General features: G+C 34.5%; 1 protein-coding gene across 1 annotated transcript; it reads right to left on the bottom strand.

Moving 5' to 3' along the window:
- Positions 1-1,430: 1,430 nt before the first annotated feature.
- Positions 1,431-13,979, bottom strand: LOC124540500 (potassium channel subfamily K member 9-like). The gene is made up of 8 exons (XM_047118121.1): positions 13,475-13,979; positions 12,993-13,148; positions 11,971-12,097; positions 10,807-10,997; positions 8,766-8,953; positions 4,733-4,847; positions 3,344-3,431; positions 1,431-2,597 (listed from the first exon to the last, which is right to left on the bottom strand). Exons 1-8 carry the CDS (start codon positions 13,599-13,601, stop codon positions 1,856-1,858), a joined length of 1,734 nt encoding a protein of 577 aa, XP_046974077.1. The 5' UTR covers positions 13,602-13,979; the 3' UTR covers positions 1,431-1,855.
- Positions 13,980-23,167: the final 9,188 nt, after the last annotated feature.

Genomic DNA, 23,167 nt, shown 5'->3' with positions numbered 1-23,167 from the left:
TATAAAACTTATAAATAAATTTAAACCAAACAATTTTGAATATTCTTTGGCACATGATTATTTCGAATTTTTCAGTTCAGTTTTTATATAAATACATTTTTGAATGCAAAAGTAATTGTACGAAATGCATCAACTACGGCAAAACCGACTTTATCGCTATTGTACACAATCTTTAAAATGGTCTAAGACTTTTGCTCTTCAATCATGAGAAATTAACTTTTAAAAAATCATTCTAACCAATAGGAATGATTTAAAGACTGTTTACAATAGAATTACACCTTAAACTCATATTTAAATTGGCCTTACATTTGTCATGTCATGACCACATACTAAAACTAAGAAAAAAAAACAAAATGTTTTTTTTTTTTAATTTGTAATGTACATCATGACCATAGACTAAACTATAATAATTGCCATATTTAAAAAATGGGACTTTTTTTCCATTGATGTTATATGTAGTCCGATTTGTTGTTTTAAAAACTTGTAACGATAAATAATATTGATAAAAATATGGCACTTCCAATCAATTAATTATAATTTTTTATATAATGTTTAATTACAAATGGAACAATATTTTAAAAACACAATAAATAATACTGGTCGTTATAACAATTAATACTATTTAAATTTACAAAGATTGATCGTTTTTATAATTTCATTACTAACAGAAAATAAATAACGATTCAGGATCTTTCACACATCAACGTTGACAATTTTATGCATGACCGACTTCGTACCATAATGTAATATAAAAGCCTTCTCAATTTCAACTTTAAATCATATTTGTTTAAGGTTGAAATTCCCAAAAATACTTTCATACCGGCAGTTATGACTGTGCGTTGATATTCAGCCAGGACAAACAATGTATACTAATATTATAATTGTGAAAGTAACTCTGTTTGTCTGTCGCTCTTTTCAACCAAACTATGAACTGAATTTAATGAAATTTGATGTGAAACAAACTTTATTTCCAAGGAAGAACATAGGCAATTTTTTGCCTGACGACCAACCCTTTAAAACTAGTTACTAATATAGAAAATTAATATTGGTATGTTAGATATTAAGACTTCTGACTGACACTAGATATTCAAGTGTTTTTAGATATCGAATTTATCAAATCAAATCAAAATATTGTACACCAGTAAATAAATCACATAGTAAGATTAGAAAAGATGTACTAACATAACATAACATTTATGTAAGATGATTCCCATTACGTTTATATAGTATATAAACACATAGTAAGAACTGCGTTTACTTGGTTTTATATGTAAATTAATTTGTCACTTTAGTTACGAATGATAACTCAAACCCAGCTAATGGGAAATAGCTCTTTAGTATATTTTAAGAAGATAGACGAGTGAATGAACTGGTCACCATCATCCTATCATCCATATGGGCAGTGTAATGGGTATAATTATCTAAGGTCTAACTCTATCGATAATCGTTAAAATCATACTAAGATGTAAATGTTGATTCAAATTAGGAGAAAATATCACTAAATATTACGGTTTCACAATGTTTAGTAGTAGAATGGATGGTATGTGGATACCACCCAGATAGGTCCGAACAAAGCCATATAAACGGTAAAAAAAAATTGACTTGATTTTTTTTTTTGATAAAAAATTATCTAAAAAAACAAAAATCAACGAATCTGTGTGAAAAGATCCTAAATCCGCAAAGCGTAACTATATTACAATATCTACAAGAAGCCAAGCCGTAATTTACGAATTTAAAAAAAAAAACCGCATCTACCCACCTAAGTGTAAAAGCTAGATCGAATCGTTAACTACCGCAAAATTCAAGTCTTTTTTTATATTAATTGGCCCTTTTAAGACTAACCTAATACACGTCACTATATACTCGCCCGGTGCGGCGGTAGGTTGAAAGTGAGGGTATCATTTACGAAGTACTGTTCCTGTTCATCATCAGGTAGGTAGTAGCCGTAGCTACCGTCGTTCGAAACTTGATCGTATATAGAATTCTTCGGCAGTTCACACGTAAACTCCTCCCAGTTGCCCTCAATCGATTTTCTCCTCTTAGCGAATAATATCGATCCATCGAATGCGTACTCGTCATCGAAATGCAACACTGCATCATCGTAGAAGTAATTCTCAACCCGCTTGTTATTCGTATTCCTCGCGATGTTCTTCATCAACTTCTTCTTCGCGTAACTCGATTTCTCGGAATCGTAATCGTCGACTAGTGGATCATTGCTCCGATTCTCGGATCGAATATTCATCGAGTATAGTGATGAGCTGTGGGGACTCGTTTCGTTTCGATTGAAGCTGTTCCTATAAGGGTTTAAATATTGTTCGTTAGTTATTTCGTAGCCGGCCATCCCTTTTCGCAACTGTTCGCGTCTCTTCGCAACAATCTCGCGGAAGTCTTCGGGATCGAGTTGGAAGTCGTTTGTCTTGGCGTTCATGTACAAGTAGCCGGATGCGGAGTTGAGGCGGAGTGACTGGGAACGGTTCTTGGACGACGATTTCTCGATATAACGCGGTATGTTACCTAGTTCGCGATAGTTTTTCGCTTTTATCTGCTTTATGTTTGTGGGCGGTACGGGCGATAGGGGATCTCGGTAGGGTATCGATCTGGAAAGTTAATATTGAGATCATTATGAAGGAGTTTCTTTGTATTCATATCAATAAAGACCTCCTGTATTTTACTTTCGAGTCGAGATGGCCCAGTGGTTAGAACGCGTGCATCTTAACCGATGATTGCGGGTTCAAACCCAGGCAAGCACCGCTGTTTCATGTGCTTAATTTGTCTTTATAATTCATCACGTGCTCAGCGGTGAAGGAAAACATCGTGAGGAAACCTGCATGTGTTTAATTTAATCGAAATTCTGCCATATGAGCATTCCATCAACCCGTATTTGGAACAACAGGAATATGTTCCAAACCCTAAGTGGGAAAAGATTTCTTAGCCCAGCAATGGGATATTTACAGGCTGTTACTTTACTGTACTATTAAAAGAGGCATACAACTTTGGCGATCTTGTTGCTTATATACATAGCGATCTCTTCCAGGTAATTAACGGTAAAGGTTAGGTTAGTTCATAGAATATAGGTACCTTCTTGGACAGGTAAAAAGTGGTACAGATTTTATAGGTGTACATACATGCATATATATAAAAAAAGTACACAAATATAGACAAACATAAGCGTTTTATAAGATATATATATGAAACAGTGCTCTAAAGCTTTACAATTAGACAAAGCTCATTTACTTTATTCATTAATATTTTGACGTTTAAACAAGTTCCATTGTTATAGTTATATATTAAAAATCTGAGTTTTTTTTTAAATCGATTGAATAATTATGATTTTTAATCTTACTTGTTTGGTCCAAAGCAGCTACACGAACAACTGCAAACGCTCGGAGGATAATCTTCGTCTACGTATAACGGAATCATTGACGTGTCACCTAAAACAATGTAACTTTATTAATGCATTAATTTCAAATTAATAAATATATGAATATGAGCCGAGATTGCTCAGTGGTGAGGACGCGTGCATCTTAACGATGATTACGGGTTCAAACTTGGCAAGCCCCAAACTTATCCACCAAGGAGTATATCACGAGGAAAATTTAATGTGTCTTATTTATGGATCCTACCACTCGCATTGGAACAGCGTGGTACAGTAAATTCCAACCCTCGCCTCAAGGGGAAAGGATGCCTTAAATCCAGCAGTAGAATATTTACAGTTACTTTACAAAACTATAACTATAATTTAGTGTATGCAACTAAAATGATCGTTACATTTTTATGGTATAGTTAGAAGGAGCGGATAATAGACCATCTGACGGTAAGTAGACGGTGGTACCGTTAAACACATTAATAATAACATACAACGCCACTGCAACACCAACCTTCATTATAACATTTTGCTTAGTCGAAACATGTAATGTGATATAATAAATAAATTAATAAGTATAAGCTTTAATGACCTAGTAGCTAAAACACGTATAGTCACAAAAAACATCACTGAATTTTCATGCTCTTTTATGGCGTAGATAGGGGTGCAATTAGACCACCTGTTGGTCACCACTTCCTATAGACATTGGCATAGTACAAAACATTAAGCATTGCTTACTTCGCCAATGCGCCACCAAGATTGGTGAAATGCTACACTGGCACACTCTTCCCACTGGAACACAACAATACTAGTATTGTTGCAATACAGTAGAAAGTTGAATCGATGGTACCTATCCTACCTATCTAAATAAATATTATATTATTACTCTGTGAATAGGCTATTTGACAATGCGAAAAATAAATTGTGAATTATTGTAATCAGTGTATATGATGAGTTTAAAAGTGGCTATTTACTAACGAAAGTTGAAAATAATACTTAATTGATTCAAAAATCCATAAATAAAAATGCTATTTTTCAAACGTTTTTCACGTGACACAAAACGCTCCTGATTGGCCCTGCTTATGATGAAGTCACATTCTTGTTAACCTTGCTTTTCTACTATATGTACCACAGTTTAAAATACAGCAAAGTGACGTCACCGACCCCATTGCGGCGCCATATTGTCCAAGTAGCGTTTTTGCGTGCTATTTAAATATGGAATTTTTAGATGATATTTTTCGGCAAATATGTGCTAGAAATAAAAAAAATCTACTTTTACTGGATTCCTCAACTTGTACTAAATAATATAAAATGAATTTTAAAAACCAGTCAAATAGCCTATTGTGGGTTAATTATATGATATCATACCAGGCCTAACGAGCCTGGAAGGCGCCGGGAGCCTCGTCCCGCGCGCCACTCCGCGCAGTACGGCCCCGTCTGCCGTTATGACGTCACCTTCTAACCTCACCGCCACTTGTTGAGCCTGGAGGGTAGTTACAAAAACATATTATTACCTTATTATCAATATTTTTTATTATTATTAACTCGTTGTTGTCGTTGATGAGTTTAATTATGGTAATGGCTATCAGTGACAACTTTACTTAACTGTCTCCTAAAACTTAAATTATTATCTTATTTTAATATTTCTTACCTCAGAATTCCAAATTTTATGAATCGAATGAAATCGATTCATATATGATGTTGAAGAAAACATTTCGAGGTACTTATTTGTCAAAATTTTATATTATTATTATTTTTTTTTTATTTATTTATTTTTACTCATATTATATTACATTTTTAAATATAAAATACAAACATATGTATAAAATATATTTAAAAATATAAAATACAGAGGCCAACCAGTGACGGGAACAGGGTCTAAGCCACCGGTGGTCAGGGCTCCAAAGAGAGGAACTTCCTCAAAATACGCGCCGTGCCGAGGAGTACTGCCTTCTGCATCAGGCCCTTGACCCAGCTGTCTAACGAGAGTCTCTTAAGATGTTGGTCGAGGCTCTTGGCCATTAGGCCATTCGCTGAAACAACTATCGGCACAATAACTGCTGTATCCACATCCCACATGTCGACAACCTCGTGAGCTAAGTCAAGATATTTTATTTGTTTATCCTTCTCAGCTTTCACGAGATTCTCATCATGAGGGATGGTGATGTCAACAATTATCGTGCGGCGCTCTGACCGATCTATCACCACTATATCAGGCTTGTTGGCGACAACAGTCCTGTCAGTGATTATAGATCGGTCCCAGTACAGTGTGATATGACCATTCTCGAGAACTGGGTCGGGCACATACTTGTAGTATGGTACCTCTGATACCACAAGACCGTATCGAAGTGCAAGTTGTTGATGGATAATCTTGGCCACTTGATTATGTCTGTGCAAATACTCTCCGTTAGCAAGACGAGAACAACCGGAAATAATATGTCTAAGGGATTCGCCCGGAGTGTGACACGCCCGACATATGTCCACCGTGCCATCCCTCACAATATACCTCCGGTAATTGTTCGTCATGATAACTTCATCCATAATCGCACAGACAAAACCTTCGGTTTCACCAAATAGGTTACCGAACCGTAGCCAAGATACGGACGCCATAAAGTCCACATCGGGTCCATGAAGGGCCCGATAGAAGCGTCCGTGTAACTCCTTGCTCTTCCATACCTCCTTGCGGTTCTCAGTACTTAATACTACAGGTTTGTGCCAGTTCTCTTTGCCTAAAGAGAGCGGAGTTAGTCCCTTGTCCATTGTAACTACATCTCGGTGCATATCCAAGTCAGTGTGGAGAAAATACTCCCTGAGTTTGTATACCTCACGGTTATGTAGGGTCTTGGCATTTAAAAAGCCACGGCCACCACATCTCCGTGGGATGTACAATCTCATCACCGAAGACCGAGGATGATGCATTCGATATGCAGTCAGCAGGACACGAACTTTCCTATCCAAGGCGTCTAGTTCTTTTTGAGTCCACTTGAGTATGCCGAAAGAGTACATCAAGACCGGCATGACCCAACCATTGAAGGCGCGAACCTTATTGCCACCTGATAAAAGACTTTTGAGTACCTTTTTCAGGCGACCAAAGAAACGCTCCTGCAATGATTGTTTCATGTCGGTCACATTGATGCCTAACGCTTCCGACATACCCAAGTATTTGTATGATTCGTTTGCGGACAGTGACTTAAAGTTTATGGAATCTGAAAGTTGTAATCCGTCAGATTCCATAATCTCTCCTCGCTTTACATGCATAACCGCGCATTTGTCAACTCCAAATTCCATTCTAATAGAATTACTAAAAGTTTCTGTTACCTTTAGTAACTCCATTAGTTGTGAATCTGAAGGTGCAAAGAGCTTTAAGTCATCCATGTAAAGTAGGTGGGATATTACTTTACCTCCTCTCCGCAAACGATAGCCTAGCCTTGAACTCTCCAAGAGAGTACTTAGGGGGTTCAAGGCTAAACAAAACCACAATGGACTCAAACTATCGCCCTGGAATATTCCCCGCTCAATCCTTATCGGTTCGTCATTACCATGAATCGTTCGGCATCCTGGATAGCGAAGGACTGTCCGCCATTGCCCCATACATGATCTCAAGAAACTGCATAGAGTTGTATCTAATTTATACAACTCCAGCACCCTCAAGAGCCATGTATGCGGCACGGAATCATAGGCCTTCTTGTAATCTATCCAGCATGTCGACAGACTCTTTCGAGAACGACGAACCTGTTGGCTAATGGTCATATCAATGAGGAGTAGCTCCTTAGTGCCTCGTGATCCACCCCTACATCCATTCTGAGAGACAGACAAAATAATATTATTCTGTATGTGACTATTAATCTTATCTCTCAGAATGGCGGTAAGGAGCTTATAGACCGTCGGTAAACAAGTAATCGGTCTATAATTTTTAGGATCCATTGCACTACCTGACTTATGGAGCAGGTGGGTGACTCCGGTGGTAAGGAACTGTGGTAGCGACCCAGACTCTAGAGCTGACTGGAACTGGGATGCCAAGCATTCATGCGAACTGCGCAGCCATTTTAGCCAGAAGTTATGCAGCCCGTCCGGTCCCGGAGACTTCCAGTTGGCAACGGATCGAACTGCAGCAGCTACATCTTCAGAAGCAATGGAAATTTTTCCCATCACTTCCAAAGGCTCGCACGCTTGCCTGACCTCCAGCATCCAATCACCTTCAATGTGGTCGACGGGCACCGACCAGATGTTGCGCCAAAATGTATTCGTGGCATCATCATCTGGGCGGCACCCATCGCTCACATCCTGGTCGAGTCGCTCCCACGTTCTGTACACCCACCTTTGATCGCTCTGGAATTTGCGATTCAAGTGATAACGGTCCACTCGCCGCCTGTACCGACGGATGCGGCTTGCCCATGCATAAACTTTTTGTTTTAGGAAGTCAATACGCTCCACGACATGGGATGGATATTCTTGCGGACTGATACCAGTTCCCAAGAACGCCCGCCCCACGAAACGCATTACACGTGGACGCGTATTCCCTTCCTTAAAACAATATAGTTTTCCAATGAGCACTCTGGTCTCATTAATACGTTTCTCAATCCTGCTCTGCCAGGCCGGTGCAACAGCCTTTGGTCGTGTAGCACGTTCGGTGTCTTCAAATGTAACACCAGCTACACGACATGCTGCAACAGCCGCACAAAACAGAATTGAGTGCGTATCCTCGAGATTTTCACTGCTCTCAAAATAATCTGCGAGCAGTGAATCCAGAGTGCACACTAGGTCCCTATTCCGTTTAGTCATGGGTAAACGTGGCAAACGTGGCCTAAGCTCAGCGGGAGTGTTACGATACTCCCGAATCGCATCCCCCAGTGCGCTCCTCAAATGATCACTGTACTTACTTTTTGTAATATTATTATATTTATTACTCTAACTAATGCATACAATACCAATATTTATTAAATTTCATTTCTATAGTTTTCCCTTCTAATCTATTTACTTCCTTCACTTTGAAGTACCTCAGTTCAAGATCAATAACATACTTTTTTTAGCGAAAACAAAATACATTGAATTAAAAATTCTACAGTCAATTAAACATCAGCACTTATAACGTACCTCTATCATAAAACAGCATATCATAATGTTGTCTTAAATTTGCGCGATTATTACACATTTAAATAAAACTAGTTATAACGGATTTGAATCGCGTATATTATTTTTAACATCCCGACGTTTCGAACACTTTACAGCGTTCGTGGACTAACTGGAACGTGGAAGACTCTACCCGTCGGGATGTTAAAAATAATTAATATACGCGCTTCAAATCCGTTATAACTAGTTTTATTTCAAAGCATATCATAATTTGGAACAAACTCTCAAGAACTGAAATCCTATAAAGTTTACTTAAGATTATTGATCTTACCTGTTCAGCTTGTTGTTGATCCCTCTTCTCGTCCTCAGTGTTCATCGTGACAAAACGCAAAACCAACAAGTTGAGACAAGCGGCCACAATGGCGAGACCGAACAATATAAAGATCAACGCGAACATCACATATGACGGTTTCCGGTTCAGTGCGTTGTCTTTCTGTAACGCTACCATATCTCCGAAACCTGAAATAATCACCGCTAGTGAGTTATTTGAAATATTAAAGTTAAAACACACAACCCTATTATCTTAACTCTTTACTCAATCAAACTAAACCAAAAACGATTAGACAAACATCATAATTATAAGTATTTTAAAAGGAATAATAATCTTAAAATGTAACTTAATTTATAAATATAAACATTGGTACACGATCTTATACATTGTAAAAATGTAGTCTTGAATTGTGCTTTTTTTGTAACTCAAATATTAAAAAAAATTAGCGTAGCAGGACTTCCAAATAGAGAAAATTCAATCTTTATTTTATGCAATTAATAAACATACATACAGATGCGATAGGGACTTCAATTTATAAAGTATGTACCAAATTAAATATTTAAAAAAATAAAATATTTTATAATACATTATATTTAAATTACATATGAAACAATCGCAATGCTTCATAAACATATAATTTCGGTTTCCATTTTATATATCTGTATATTCTTGTCCCAAGAGGTTTTCTGTGACGTATAAGAGCGGAAATCGGGGCTTGTAAGTGTAATAACTATTGATCTCATTACAAAGGTATACTCTAATCGAATCATAACAGGAAAAAAGCAAAACAAACAACATTTGACAACAATTTTACGCTTGATTCACTACTGCCGAAACGAAACGAATTTTGGAAGCAAAATTAAAGGTCGAAATCATCATAAACTAGTGCACAATATAGCTGATTTATTAGCAAATAGCATGGAAAACGTAAATATAAGTTTTGTTTCTGTTTTCTCCCTACTTCCATTGGAATATGCTATAGGTAATACGTATTCTTGGTACATTCAACACTATTTTTTTTTATTTTATGGTATAGGCTGGCGGACGAGCATATGGGCCACCTGATGGTAAGTGTTCACCATCACCCATAGACTATAAAGCTGTAATAAATTTTAACTATTCTTTACATCGTCAATATGCCACCAACCTTGGGAACTAAGATGTTATGTCCCTTGTGCCTGTAGTTACACTGGCTCACTCACCATTCAAACCGGAACACAACAATACTGGGTACTGGTATTTGGCGGTAGAATAACTGATGAGTGGGTGGTACCTACCCAGAGGGGCTTGCACAAAGCCCTAACACCAAGTATATGATATGTGTAATATGATTTTCTTATTATTATAACAGTAACCACCTATTATTATTATGAGTAAACTTATGAGTAGTCAACTTATAAGTAAACTTATTGAAGTCCATAACATAAATGACCCTAATGAGACTTTTTTATTGTTTAAAAATAGATTTAATAATAAACATCGGTGACAGAACTTAACCAAGTTACACTGACCGTTACACGGTAGCATTCTGATCTCGTGGCGACCACCGCAAAGACGAAGAGGGTATAGCACGACACAACTTAGATGTACCATCGGTAAAATACGTAAAACCGATCACATCCGAATTGAGTACGCTAACCCAAATTATCAATATTTATTTCTCATGCAAATATATTCTTTGCACAAACGTAATAACTTATAATATCATATGACTATATACATATATTCGTCAATTTGACACGTCGATTTACATGCACTTGCTTTCTCTGACGCGAGAATCTATAGCGACGAATAGCGTCGAATGGCGCGATAGGGAGCTATTTCTATTGATTGTGTAAATCGGCAGTAATCGGTTTTATTTTCATTCCATTTCATTTTCCGATGCTACATCTAATTTGTGTCGTACTATACGCTGGATTTTAGTAAGTATTCCGGTGTACCGGGTACCCCCCCCCCCCTTTCCATCCACGTGGGGGAAACGGGTAACGCGATTTTCCAGCGACATCAAAAAACAAGTTACCATAACCGTTACTAATATTACCTATTGTGGTCAAAGTGATGAAACAGTAATAGACACTGTCGAAGTAGCTCCAGCCCTCGAACTTGGAGAAGGCCGCCGCCCCACCAGCGATGGTCAGCGACGACAGCGTGGTGACCACGCAGATCAGATCCACCTCCGACGCACTCGTCTGCTTGCAGTTCATGGCGCGCTTTATCGACTTTATTATTACACTGGAAATATAAAACATCGGTCAACCAACATCTCCATTTAACTTACATATATAAAGGGCATATTAGGGATATTTCTATTTCTTTATTTAAGTAACAGACTTTTATTTATACAAAACAAGCCAGTCAAATTGTTCTCCTACGATTTTTCTTATCGAATACACCACATTTGAATACGCCTACTTATTTCTAGAAATTCATAGAACTCTTGGCATTGAAAATTAGGAATATATTGGTAATAATTAATTTGTAACATATGTAGATACTTTACGTTCTCAAAAAGAACTATTTGAAGCCAGAACATCCATTACAATTTTGAAACTTTTGAATTAAACCTAAAATTACTTCATTTCGGCGCGCCTACAAATTCGGGCTTGCACAACCCTATTATCATAACTCTTTACTCGATAAAAATAAATCAAAACCGATCAGACAGACGTCATAATTATCCATAATGATCAAGAAACAATAATCGTGAGACCTAATAAGAATCAATCATATACATAACTTTATATAAACTAACAACCATTGAATGTTCCACTGTTGGATTAGTCCCCCCTTTTAAGGAGGCATAGAGCTTATATCACAACGCTCGACAAGGTTTTCATGTAGCAGACTTTTAGCCTTCATTGACATTTTGATATACCGTTGAGTACGAGATCAGTTTTAAAGGAAAAATTTTTTTATGCTATTGGTTGGCAGACGAGCATTTGAGCCATTTGGATGAGAGAAACATTAGCATTCCTTTCATCACCAATGCGCCACCAACCTTGGGAACTAAGATTCATGTCCCTTGTGCCTGTAGTTACACTGGCTCACTCACCCTTCAAACCGGAACACAATAATACCAAGTACTGTTGTTTGGCGGTAGAATATCTCATGAATGGGTGGTACTTCCAGGCGGGCTTACACAAAGCCCTACCACCAAGAAGCATTTAGCATAAGAATAAGAAAATAAATAGGAACCACAATTTACCTGCTAAGTCTATTAACCCGCTCACCGATACTTTGAAACATAATCAGACCAAGTGGTATCCCCACTATCGCGTAAAACATTGTGAACAATTTGCCACCAATCGTCGCTGGTGTTGAATGTCCATAACCTGTAAAGAAAATCAAACCTAAGTTACCATTATATCTACATATCGTTGATTTAGAAAATCTATTCTATAAATACAGGTACCTAAATACCTCTTAGAACTAGCGCGCACTGGTAACTTGTCACGGTGACTGTTTCGTCACTCTTGTCAAGTCCGTGTATATGTACAGATGCAGACACGAATGTTACCTAATTGTCACGTCGTAACATGCGCGCACCCCCATACATATTCATGGACTAGACAAGAGTGACGAAACAGTCACCGTGACAAAAGTTACCAGTGCGCGCTAGTTCTTACTCTAAAGAACGATGCGTATACCTATAATTAATACCTATAATACAAAAAAAAACTGATTACTCACAGAAAATTCACCTAAAATTAACACAACTGAATCTGAACTTAAACAACCAAACTTATAACAACACATGAAAATTTTGCCTATTACTATACATCCAGGCAGCGGCAGATTTATAAATTTGCCGCTAGTAGGCTATTCAATTTTTACCGCCCCTACTGATTTTTGAAATTCAATACGTTACTTTAGTTCCCAATCATATTAATTACATTTATTCTGAAATGCAACATTATGATCTGTGTTCTATCGTCCTCATTACATCGGCCTTTTCCTGTTATTATAGTTACTAGATATTTTTTACTACCCGCTATGTAGTGACTAGTATACGGATTACGGGCGTAATGTGTATACATATAATTATTTCTGTAAGATAAAAAAAAAATTGGGCAAAATTTGACGCCCCTCTAAATGTGCCGCCCTAGACTCCAGCCTACTTAGCCTATTGGTAAATCCGCCACTGCATCCATGTGTTACCGTAACATGATGTAGAAAATTCTAGAATACTTAAATCATTCTACGATTCGTTGTAAAACTATATCATACCAATAGTAGTGAGCACAGTTGTAGCATAATAGAACGCTCCAGTAAACTTCCACTGCTGGCCAGCTTTATGCGGTTCAGACTTGAGGACCACCGTCTCCATCACGCGAAAATCCTCCTCTGTTATATTGTATTTCCTTATTATCATACCTTCGATTGCTGAAAGTATTAAATGCCACATATGTCATATATGAAATCTTTAAATAATAAATTTAAAGAAACATCTGCATACTAATAATAAATAAGTTTATTAGTAGTACAAGTAATATCAGGCACAAAAAGATAGCAATTTTTACGCAAGAACATTGGCGAGTCGTTACTCTATGCACTGACTAAAACAAAGACTATATAGTCTATAGGCAATAATAACCATTTATCCTGATGGTCATCTTTGCTCAAAAGGCCAAGGGATTATATCAAAGACAGAATGTTTAAGTGATAGAGATTAAGAATTATATTTAAATATATAAAGAATTGTTTATTACCTTGTAGTACTTCAAATCTATTTTTCTCAGTTGTAGACTCGAGTGCATCAAAAACAGCGGCACCGACCAGTAGATAAGTAAATGTGCACACAATTAACGATAAAGTGCGAACATTTTGCTTCTTCATTACTGACTATATCCAGCCTTAGGGCGTAAGGCCCTCATCCAACCTTCTATATTCTCAAACTACTAACCCCATAGTACGGATCCAGAGCTCCATAATATGTTACAATAACCCATGGTTTAAACTTGGACTTGTTTAACTATCGGTTTGTATTAAACCATGATTAATTTATGGTATTTAAAGGGTACAAAATTCTCACTTGACTTTTAAGCTTAACATGACCTAATCAATGATTTATTCTAGGTTTTTATAGGATTAATGAAATTATATCAATAATAAAAGAATCTTTTCTATTGATAAATTGATCCCTCAAAGGAAGTTGTTTCATTCACACTTTGACTATTTATTTATATTTACATCTCTTTAATGTCATTTATTATTTAATTTCCACTATATCTGTAAAATAAAATACAAATTTTTTACTTAATAATACCAAAGACAATGGCCCTGAACTTATAAATTTATTTGTTTATAAGTGCAACTTGGATAATGTATGGGTTGTAACAATACCCCCAAAATGCACTGATCAGGTACTTGAGTTATCGTGCAAGAAACTCACACACATTACATTATTTTAGACAGTCATGTAAAAAAGTTTTGTCTGATACAAGTAAATAGTAATATTTACTTGTATCAGACAAAACTTATAATAATATTCTTAAATATATTATAAGTGTCCAATTTCATTTACATGTTTAAAATAATTCACTGAATTTAAGTCAAAAAACCATGATTGAAATAAAAGAAAAGAAATATGAAAATAAAAATTTATTGAGCAAAATACAAACATAACAGAAAAAACCTATTACATGCAAAATAACACTAAAAAATAAGCAAATAAAATAATTATAGAAACATATATTTCTTGTAATATAATTTACTTAACATTAGGAAATTACTCACTCGATTATGAGGTCTATGTAACTGCTTATATTTTTTAGAAGCATTTACTTGACCATAAGATAATAGTGAGTATATGACCTAAATATGTGTCACATTTCAGGTTGTAACAAGCAGCATAGTATTTAACATAACATCAAAATATCCTTTCAATATTAAAGGCATCATGACCTCATTCAATGAGGTTTAAGACTTTAATGAATGTATGTATATACAGCCAAACTAAACTAACTCACTTATGACTCTTCACCACTAATATTCCTATATAACTATGTTAATTACTCTGCTTGAAAATCAATGAATACTATCTCCAAACTTTTTAAATCATCTTTAGTGTTTTACTGAGTAATAACCCTTAAATACAATTATTTTTACTAAACTATTGAACACAATTGAAATTAAAATGACATGCTATTAAAGCTATAAATAAAAATAAAGTAAAAAAAAAAACATGAAAATTACTTAAACTTACTTTTAATATATTTAAATACAAGATCATATTTTATTTTTATTACTATATTTCAAATTTAAACTGAGTTTATCATTATAATTATAACATATATTTTATTAAAGCTTCAGAAATGAGGTCTAAAATTTTATTTGGTTTATAATATAAATTGATAACGAGATTTCATTTTATATCAATATGATGAGAATAATTATATTATTAAACATTAGTTTCGTGTTAAAGTATTAACAAAGAACTTACCATATTCCAACTAGAAAAATTCGGGTAGATCTTAGGCAGAATTTGGAATTGTAATTGTGCATTGCGAAAGACATTTATAAATATTTAATTAGCTGCAAAGCTACATCCTAAAAATAACATTGCGCTCCGTCCGCATTCATTTCCAATAGGTCAACCCACAACTCACAAGGCTCCGTAAGTGGGTCAAATATTATGATGTTTATATCACATTAAAAAAATTAAAACAAAACACTGATAAATATCCTCCGTTAAACACTCATACACACATGAAGAACTTGTAAATGATAAACGAAGAATAAATTAATTATTTTCAAATTCGAGTCTATGCGGTATTTTCTTCTGTCACACCTGCTTCTCTTGTCCTACTGAAATTAATTGCACTCGCCCTGCACATACACTCATTCATCTCGGTATTATCTTTCCAAATCGTTAATCGATTTATTTAATAGCATTTCATTGAATAAAAATAACAGAAAACAATAATTTTGGCTAGCAGATCCCTGCACTTCCTTGATTGAGCTTGTGGGTGACCAGTATTAAAAATATTGAATTCAGGAACTGCATTTACGAGGGTTGCAAAAATTAAAAATCTTGTACTATTATTTACTTAGTTTATTAAATTAGTAAACGTTATCACGTAAAGTCAATCATTAGTGTTAGATAAATTGCTTTTTTTTTAATTTATTAACATCATTATACATTAATATTTTATTTGTCACCAATGTTTCCTATAAAATAATCATAGGTGTCGTTGTAACACAATACAGTTGTAGTAGTACCCTTAGTTGGAACTATTTTCGGTAGATGGCAGTTTTTACCAATAAACCAAGAGCTAGACTCTCTGAAGAAAAAAGACAATGAATGCCAACTAGGGGAAGTAATATATGCCTAAAATACTCCAGACTTAACCAGAATTGAGCTTTATATAGCTGTTCAGATGAATGTTATTTATTCTATATTTTTAAATACATTTGCCGTGAAGTTGACTCTGCTTAAAATGGACGAATATCCTAACGATACCACTGTGGTTTCGAATCTGAAGTAATTCGGAAAATTGATATTAATATTATAGATACACAAAGATAACTAATGTTTAATATTAGCTCATAATTTTGATATCCCATATTAAATAAAATAAGTACTAAGGATTTTATCATTTTTTGCAATTAAAAACCATACACACAACTATATGTATAGATATTGCATAGATCAATCGTGTATGTCATTTTTAAAAAGTTATGAATTATCGTTAATGAACGATACAATAAAATACTATGTAAAAATACGAAAATTTCTTAAATTGATCCTTGTGGAACGCCCAGTCTTAGATCAGATTCAGAATACATTCCTTCATTATTGGTGCGTTATTGTACTCTTTGACTTGAATATAAATTAATTAGGAGCTATAATATCATAATGTTTTTATGCTTTTATAAAAGTGTTCATGATCAACACAATCAAAAGCCTTAGATTAATTGGAGAATACGTCAATAGCAATTTTTAATGTCTAAATTGTATGTTATATCTAAAAAGTTCCATCCAGCATCAGTAATCGAGTGGCCCTTACTGAAGTGGAATAGTATGAACAATATTATACTTTATATCAAATGAAACAAGCTGTTGATTTCAAATATATTTTACTTAAAGAAGTACCGATCCCAAAAATTTATTCCGAGACTCGCAGCTTTCCTTACGATATTTTCCTTCTATATGAACGCGAGAAATTTATAGAATATAAATTAAGCACTCCCACATTAAACATTCTGTATCTTCTACAACATTTTCACTGGAATTATTATAACAAATCTTGGATTAATCCCTGCCGCTTATTTCGCCTTCGGACATCACGTCAAAATTCTGTTTCATCCGCACCACCTAGATATCCGAAAAACCAAAACAGCAAAAGTATAAGAAAAGTATTTTCAGTCTCGCACAAACACACTGTTGATCTAGGTTTCGCCGGCAGTTATTCTAGACGATTCGACTTGGCAATCTTTAAGAAAACATCCTACAGATTCCTTAAAGCCCGGCAACGCACCTGCAAGCCCCTGGGTGTTGCAAATGTCCATGGGCGTTGTTAGTCCCTTTCCATCAAGTGAGTCTTCTGTGCGTATACCACTCATTCCAATAAAAAAATTAAAAATAATAAACCTGTGTCTGGCATTATATAAAACATTCATAGTCCAAGATTTTTAGATATTCGCTCTGCATAAAATCCTTCTACGTGATTTTTCGATTGGATTATGTCGGAGGGTGCCCCCCAAGTATAAAACCGAGTTTCTGTCGCCCGAAACCGCGAGCGTTGGCCGCCATCTTGGAAAAAGTTTTTTTGCTTATATCTCGGAAACGGTAAGTTTTACGTTAAAAACCGAAGAAATCTTTTTTGTAGAGAACAAAATTTCCCACCTTTTTCTTATCAAACTTTTCCTCCTATTGTTTATATTTTCCGATATATTTAAGTAAATAAAAACCAAATTTTTTCTTTTTGTAAAGTAACTCAATAATTTTTGTATAAAATTAGTAAAAAATTTCATGCTCTCCAACTTTAATTGAAACATTTTTTTCGTATCTCCAAAAATGATTGAGTTAGTTTACAAAAACAAGAAAAGTTGTTTTCATTTTTACTTAAATATATCGGAAAATACCAATAATAGGGGGAAAAGTTTGGTATAAAAAGGGCACCCTCCGACATAATCCAATCGAAAAATCACGTAGAAGGATTTTATGCAGAGCGGACCGATTTTTGATGCTAAAATTCCTAGACTATCAGAGACAGTCATGAAATAATAGTAGCTTGTTACAATATATAAATTATAGCTATTATTGTTTTATAAAACATATCTTAGAAATTAATCACATATAAATAAATAAGCTATATCAAAGTCAAACATACCGCATCAGTAATAGGGGAAAAAAGTAAGACATAAATATTTTAGCAGGCAACACTGTAAAAAAACGTATCTGATGGTTATCTTTATAATATTATTGGAATATTTTAGTGTAAATAATAAGTCTATGTAATAAATTATTATAGTAAATTAAAATGTGCTTTTTTTGTTCATAAATTATTGTTTAAAAGAAAACCTCCATCCGCAAATGTCATATATAAAGAGCGCTGGCAAGTATGAATATTATCTGTAGATTACAGTTTATATTACAGGTATTATAACAGATTCCAGTCCATCCGTTTAACCTAGATATATCTATGACCTATCACTAGCGTCTGGTCGCTAGAAAGCGGACCCTACTAGCTTTCCCTTCACGGACGCTTGCCCGTATTAGGGTTGCTAGGTTGGAAAACTTTATAATTATTTAATATCTATCTAACGTCAAGCAAAAAATTGTACCTATTTCATAAAAAAACGAGTGTAGGAATATAAAATTTGGCACAGTGAAATAATATTTTTAAACAATGTATATGTATAAGATATATATTAAACAAAAAAGGGCTTACAGTATTCGCATATGACGTGTGACATTTGAAGCCTCAGTTTGTTAATTAATAATATTCTCACTGAAAATAGCTTGATACCGTTTTAAGACAAATTCCAGCATCCAGCGTGTTCATTGGTCAAAAAGCGCATCTTCGGCTTCCTGTTCCATACTTCAATCCCTTTTCACAAAATCCCTCCCATATAGTACAGTTTATTTTTGTGAGTGTGTGTATGTGTCACCTATACGTTTGACATGTACACTTCTACATATTCAATATTAAACATTCATATTCATCATCATCATCATCATCATGAATTACTCTCATATCTGATGACTACCTGATGACATCATACCTCATGTCAAATCTACAAATCATGATGATTGTAGAATTGGCAAGGTATCATCCAACTGAGCTCCATTTTTCCTTATCTTTTGAATTTATGTATCATATCATCATTAGACTTATGAGTGTTTATTATTAATAATTTATTATGAGTGTTTATTATGATACCCATACAAAAATTTTGTAACAATATATTAGATTTATGAATTAAGTTAATTGAATAATGCAATTTCTATAATCATTTAGCTCTTTTCAGTATGTAAGAACGCACTCAGAGATGGGAAGATAGATTTCCCGGTTTGTCTCATCACATTTAGAGCTTGATAATGAATCATTTACAGCTTAAGATGATGAAGATCGTCAGATACAACATCATCAACAGCCTGTGAATTCCCACTGCTGGGCTAAAGGCCTCCTCTCCCTTTGAGGAGAAGGCTTGGAACATATTCCACCACGCTGTTCCAATGCGGGTTGATGGAATACACATGTGGCAGAATTTCTATGAAATTTGTCACATGCAGGTTTCCTCACGATGTTTTCCTTCACCCCTGAGCACAAGATGAATTATAAAGACAAATTAAGCACTTGAATCAGCGGTGCTTGCCTGGGATTGAACCCGCAATCATCGGTTAAGATGCACGCGTTCTAACCACTGGGTTAACCACTCGTCAGATACATTCGTGGCTAATTAAATGTTTCTAATAACATCTAAAGTCGACAGTCATTCGGAGGCAGAAATCACAATTTGAATGTACCTCAGGAATTGCAACCATCATTCGATATCGATGCGAGTCTTATATAAATGATTATCAGAACACGATTACTGTATTCTGATTACTGACAATCACTAAATCTAGCCAAAAGTTGTTTAATCGTTAATTGAAATAGTTCTTTTAAAACTAATATAAATTTGTGCACAATTTCATAAATAAATCCTACAATTAAGAGTGGTGCTATGGCAGCCCTATATTTTACACGAATCAGGCGCGTGCGCAAATCCATGGATAGCACTTTCAGACTGAGCAGTTTATTAACTATAGTTCGTTTAATAACCAATTTGTACAAGATAGGCTTGAATGATTACCTACAATGTAACTTAAAATTTTCATAATATTTTAGTCCCTAACATGGAATTAAATTAAATGTAATAATCTTAGTATTCTTAAATTTACAAAGAAAACCGTAAGCGAAGTCTAAAATTTTGGAAAACAATACAATGAAACGTTCATAGTGACTCCTCATACATCTTCAAAGGGTTATCTTTGTGCTTATATGACCTGATGATGACTAGCTAGATAGACTTTAATCAAACTTTTCAAGCCAATAACAATTGTCCATGGAACTGTCTACCATCACACGTATCCCTCTTCTTAAAACCTGGGTGCCTTCAAATGAGGTGTGAAAACGCATCTTGCAGCCTTGGCGAGGGCGACTAGTGCAGCTCATTCTTGCTGATTGTACGGATCGTCTTCACGTTTGGACTCCATTTCCACTTACCATCAAGGGAAAGAGTCGTATGCCTCCCGGGAAGTATAAAAAAGACACAATATAATACATAAACATATTAAAAAGAGTCATAATATAGTTGTCTTCTTAGTTGTCGAGTGATGTTTTTTAGATGAGATAAATTGGCCTGAAGGTCAACTATCAACCATAGATTTTGGCGCAGTGAGAAACTTTGATGACTCCATCTTTTTTATCCTTTGCCAGCCACCTTGGAACCAATATATTATGCCAATTATGGTTGTAATTATGTGCATTTACTCATCGTTCGAACCTGATCACAGTATATAAATAATTGGCGATTGAATAATTGATGAATGAGAATTGAAATGTATAAAAAATCATCTTCCCAAACGAATCTATGAAACAAATTCAGTTTTGTTACAAGCATAAATCCGTCACAAAGATTTCAATTACAATGGCTATTGAATTATAACAGTTATAAATGCGCAGTGGCATACTTGAGATGCAAAGTTATCAAAGTGGGAGATGAATGGGAGGGGGGCGCCTAGACCTTTCTCTCAAGTTCTGGGTCAAGTCGGTTTATGTAAGAGGTATTATGTTTACATTTGGATATTTTGTTTGTATACTCATTTAAAAATACGAGACGAATGACGAATTTTATAAGTGCTTACTTAAAGTTTTTAAATTTAATTTTCATAAGTACTCTTACGAAAACACGGTTGAATTTTGTCAAATTATTATATATATAGTTTTATATACAATTTCATATTATACGGTATTTTTTTATAGGTAACCTACCTTTAATAAATAAAGTTAAACATAAGTAAAACAAGAAGCTTGTATACATGTTATACCTGAGATAAATATTTTTTTTAATTTAAAATCTTGTAATGTAAATAAAAATCAAAATATATTTAATCAAATCAAATTAATCTTTTAATTACTTTATATTAATTTATCGATATATTTATCATTTTGGCCCCATCCCTAATAACTTCTAAATGAACGAAGAAAAAATGAACTTCATATTTACAAATATTACTCGTTCGCTATAACAGCATATTTTATCTGTTTTCCTTCGAATTATAAACTGTTTGTATTTCTAGTTCAGACTTGACCACAGAGAACACAGAACCTTCTAGAGGCCCTTTCACTAAGAGAAAACCGAGAAAAGTGGAATAGCGTTATTAAATAAACGTCATAATATTCTGCAATGCTAAGTTATATTAAATTAGTTATTACCATTTAAAGTTCATTGATTACATACATACTAATTTCCTTATTTTTAAAATATTAATCGTTTTAATTTTTGACTCTTCTATTTGAAGTCAAAATATAACTATGTTGTTTAAATAATTATTACATTATCCGTATAAAATATTGATACATTACAGTAATACTCAATCTATAAGTACATAATGACTTAAAAAAGGGTAAGATAAATAAAACATAGCTTTGCTATATTGTGGACTATTAACATTTCTTGACTAGTATAATATTTACAATACATCATTGGTACCTTCACTTAATATAGTTGATAAATGACGATGCAAATATACTGGAATAAAGCATATTTTGCTTTTTACATTATTTACTTTAACTGCCAAAGTTGCTATTACAGTTTCGTCGCCTTTTTTATAACGCCATATCGAATATCATATTGATAACATATAGGTATCATGTTAATTAATTGGGGATGGAGCTGAGATGGCCCAGTGGTTAAAACGCGTGCATCTTAACCGATGATTGCGGGTTCAAACCCAGGTAAGCACCACTATATGTATGTGCTTAATTTGTGTTTATAATTCATCTCGTGCAGTGAAGGAAAACATGTGTCTAATTTCATCGAAATTCTGCCACATGTTCATTCCACCAACCCGCATTGAAACATCGTAGTGGAATATGTTCAAACCCTCTCCTTAATGGAAGAGAAGGCCTTATCTCAGTAGTGGGAAATGTACAGGCTGTTACTTTACTTTACTTTACAATTCAATGTCAAATGTTATTTATTTGGCTTTTCTCCTTTGATTCGAATAAAATATAGGCTCTATTGCAACAAGGCTCTTGAAGTGTCATTTTACGAGATTGATATTATGATATAAAGCTACCAGTAGTTCTGAATGAAGCTGCAGAAGAACCTGGTCGCTGTATCTTATCTATTAATCAATTATATACGAGATAAATGTGCTTTGTTTGATAATTAATGATTACTGAATCAAATCCTTTCATATATGCACATATTGTAATACAAAATAATTGTATATCTTGTCAAATCAAACATTTGAAATTATTCAAATTCCATTAAGAAAAAAGTATATTTTATGTATAAATTTTTTTTTTCTAATTTTTTTTCTAATGTTACAAATAATACCTGTCGAAACAATTACTAGTCGACATATAAATCAATTGTATATTTTTACGTTAGATTTTACAATTCAAATGTTGTATCAGTGCATTCAAAAACATACTATAAATATCGGTAAGGCACAAACGGGTAACAAATACCGCAATACCAAATTAATTAAACAAATATATCGCCCGAGGCGTAGCTTCAAAACTGGACGCGTTTGACCAATCGCTTATTTTAATTGCTTGTTCCGTTTTAACTGAGCCATCGCCCGTCAAACATTATGTTTGTGCCCATTTCACCTAGCTAAACACCTTTCTTTACCCACACAACGAAACACGTGTACGTACACTGTAAACTACCATCTA

This window comes from Vanessa cardui, chromosome 25 (genome assembly GCF_905220365.1).
Source record: "Vanessa cardui chromosome 25, ilVanCard2.1, whole genome shotgun sequence".
In the NCBI taxonomy this organism is placed as follows: Eukaryota; Metazoa; Arthropoda; class Insecta; order Lepidoptera; family Nymphalidae; genus Vanessa; species Vanessa cardui.
The sequence above is the reverse complement of the archived record's forward strand: the minus strand, read 5'-3'. Positions and strand labels throughout refer to the sequence as shown.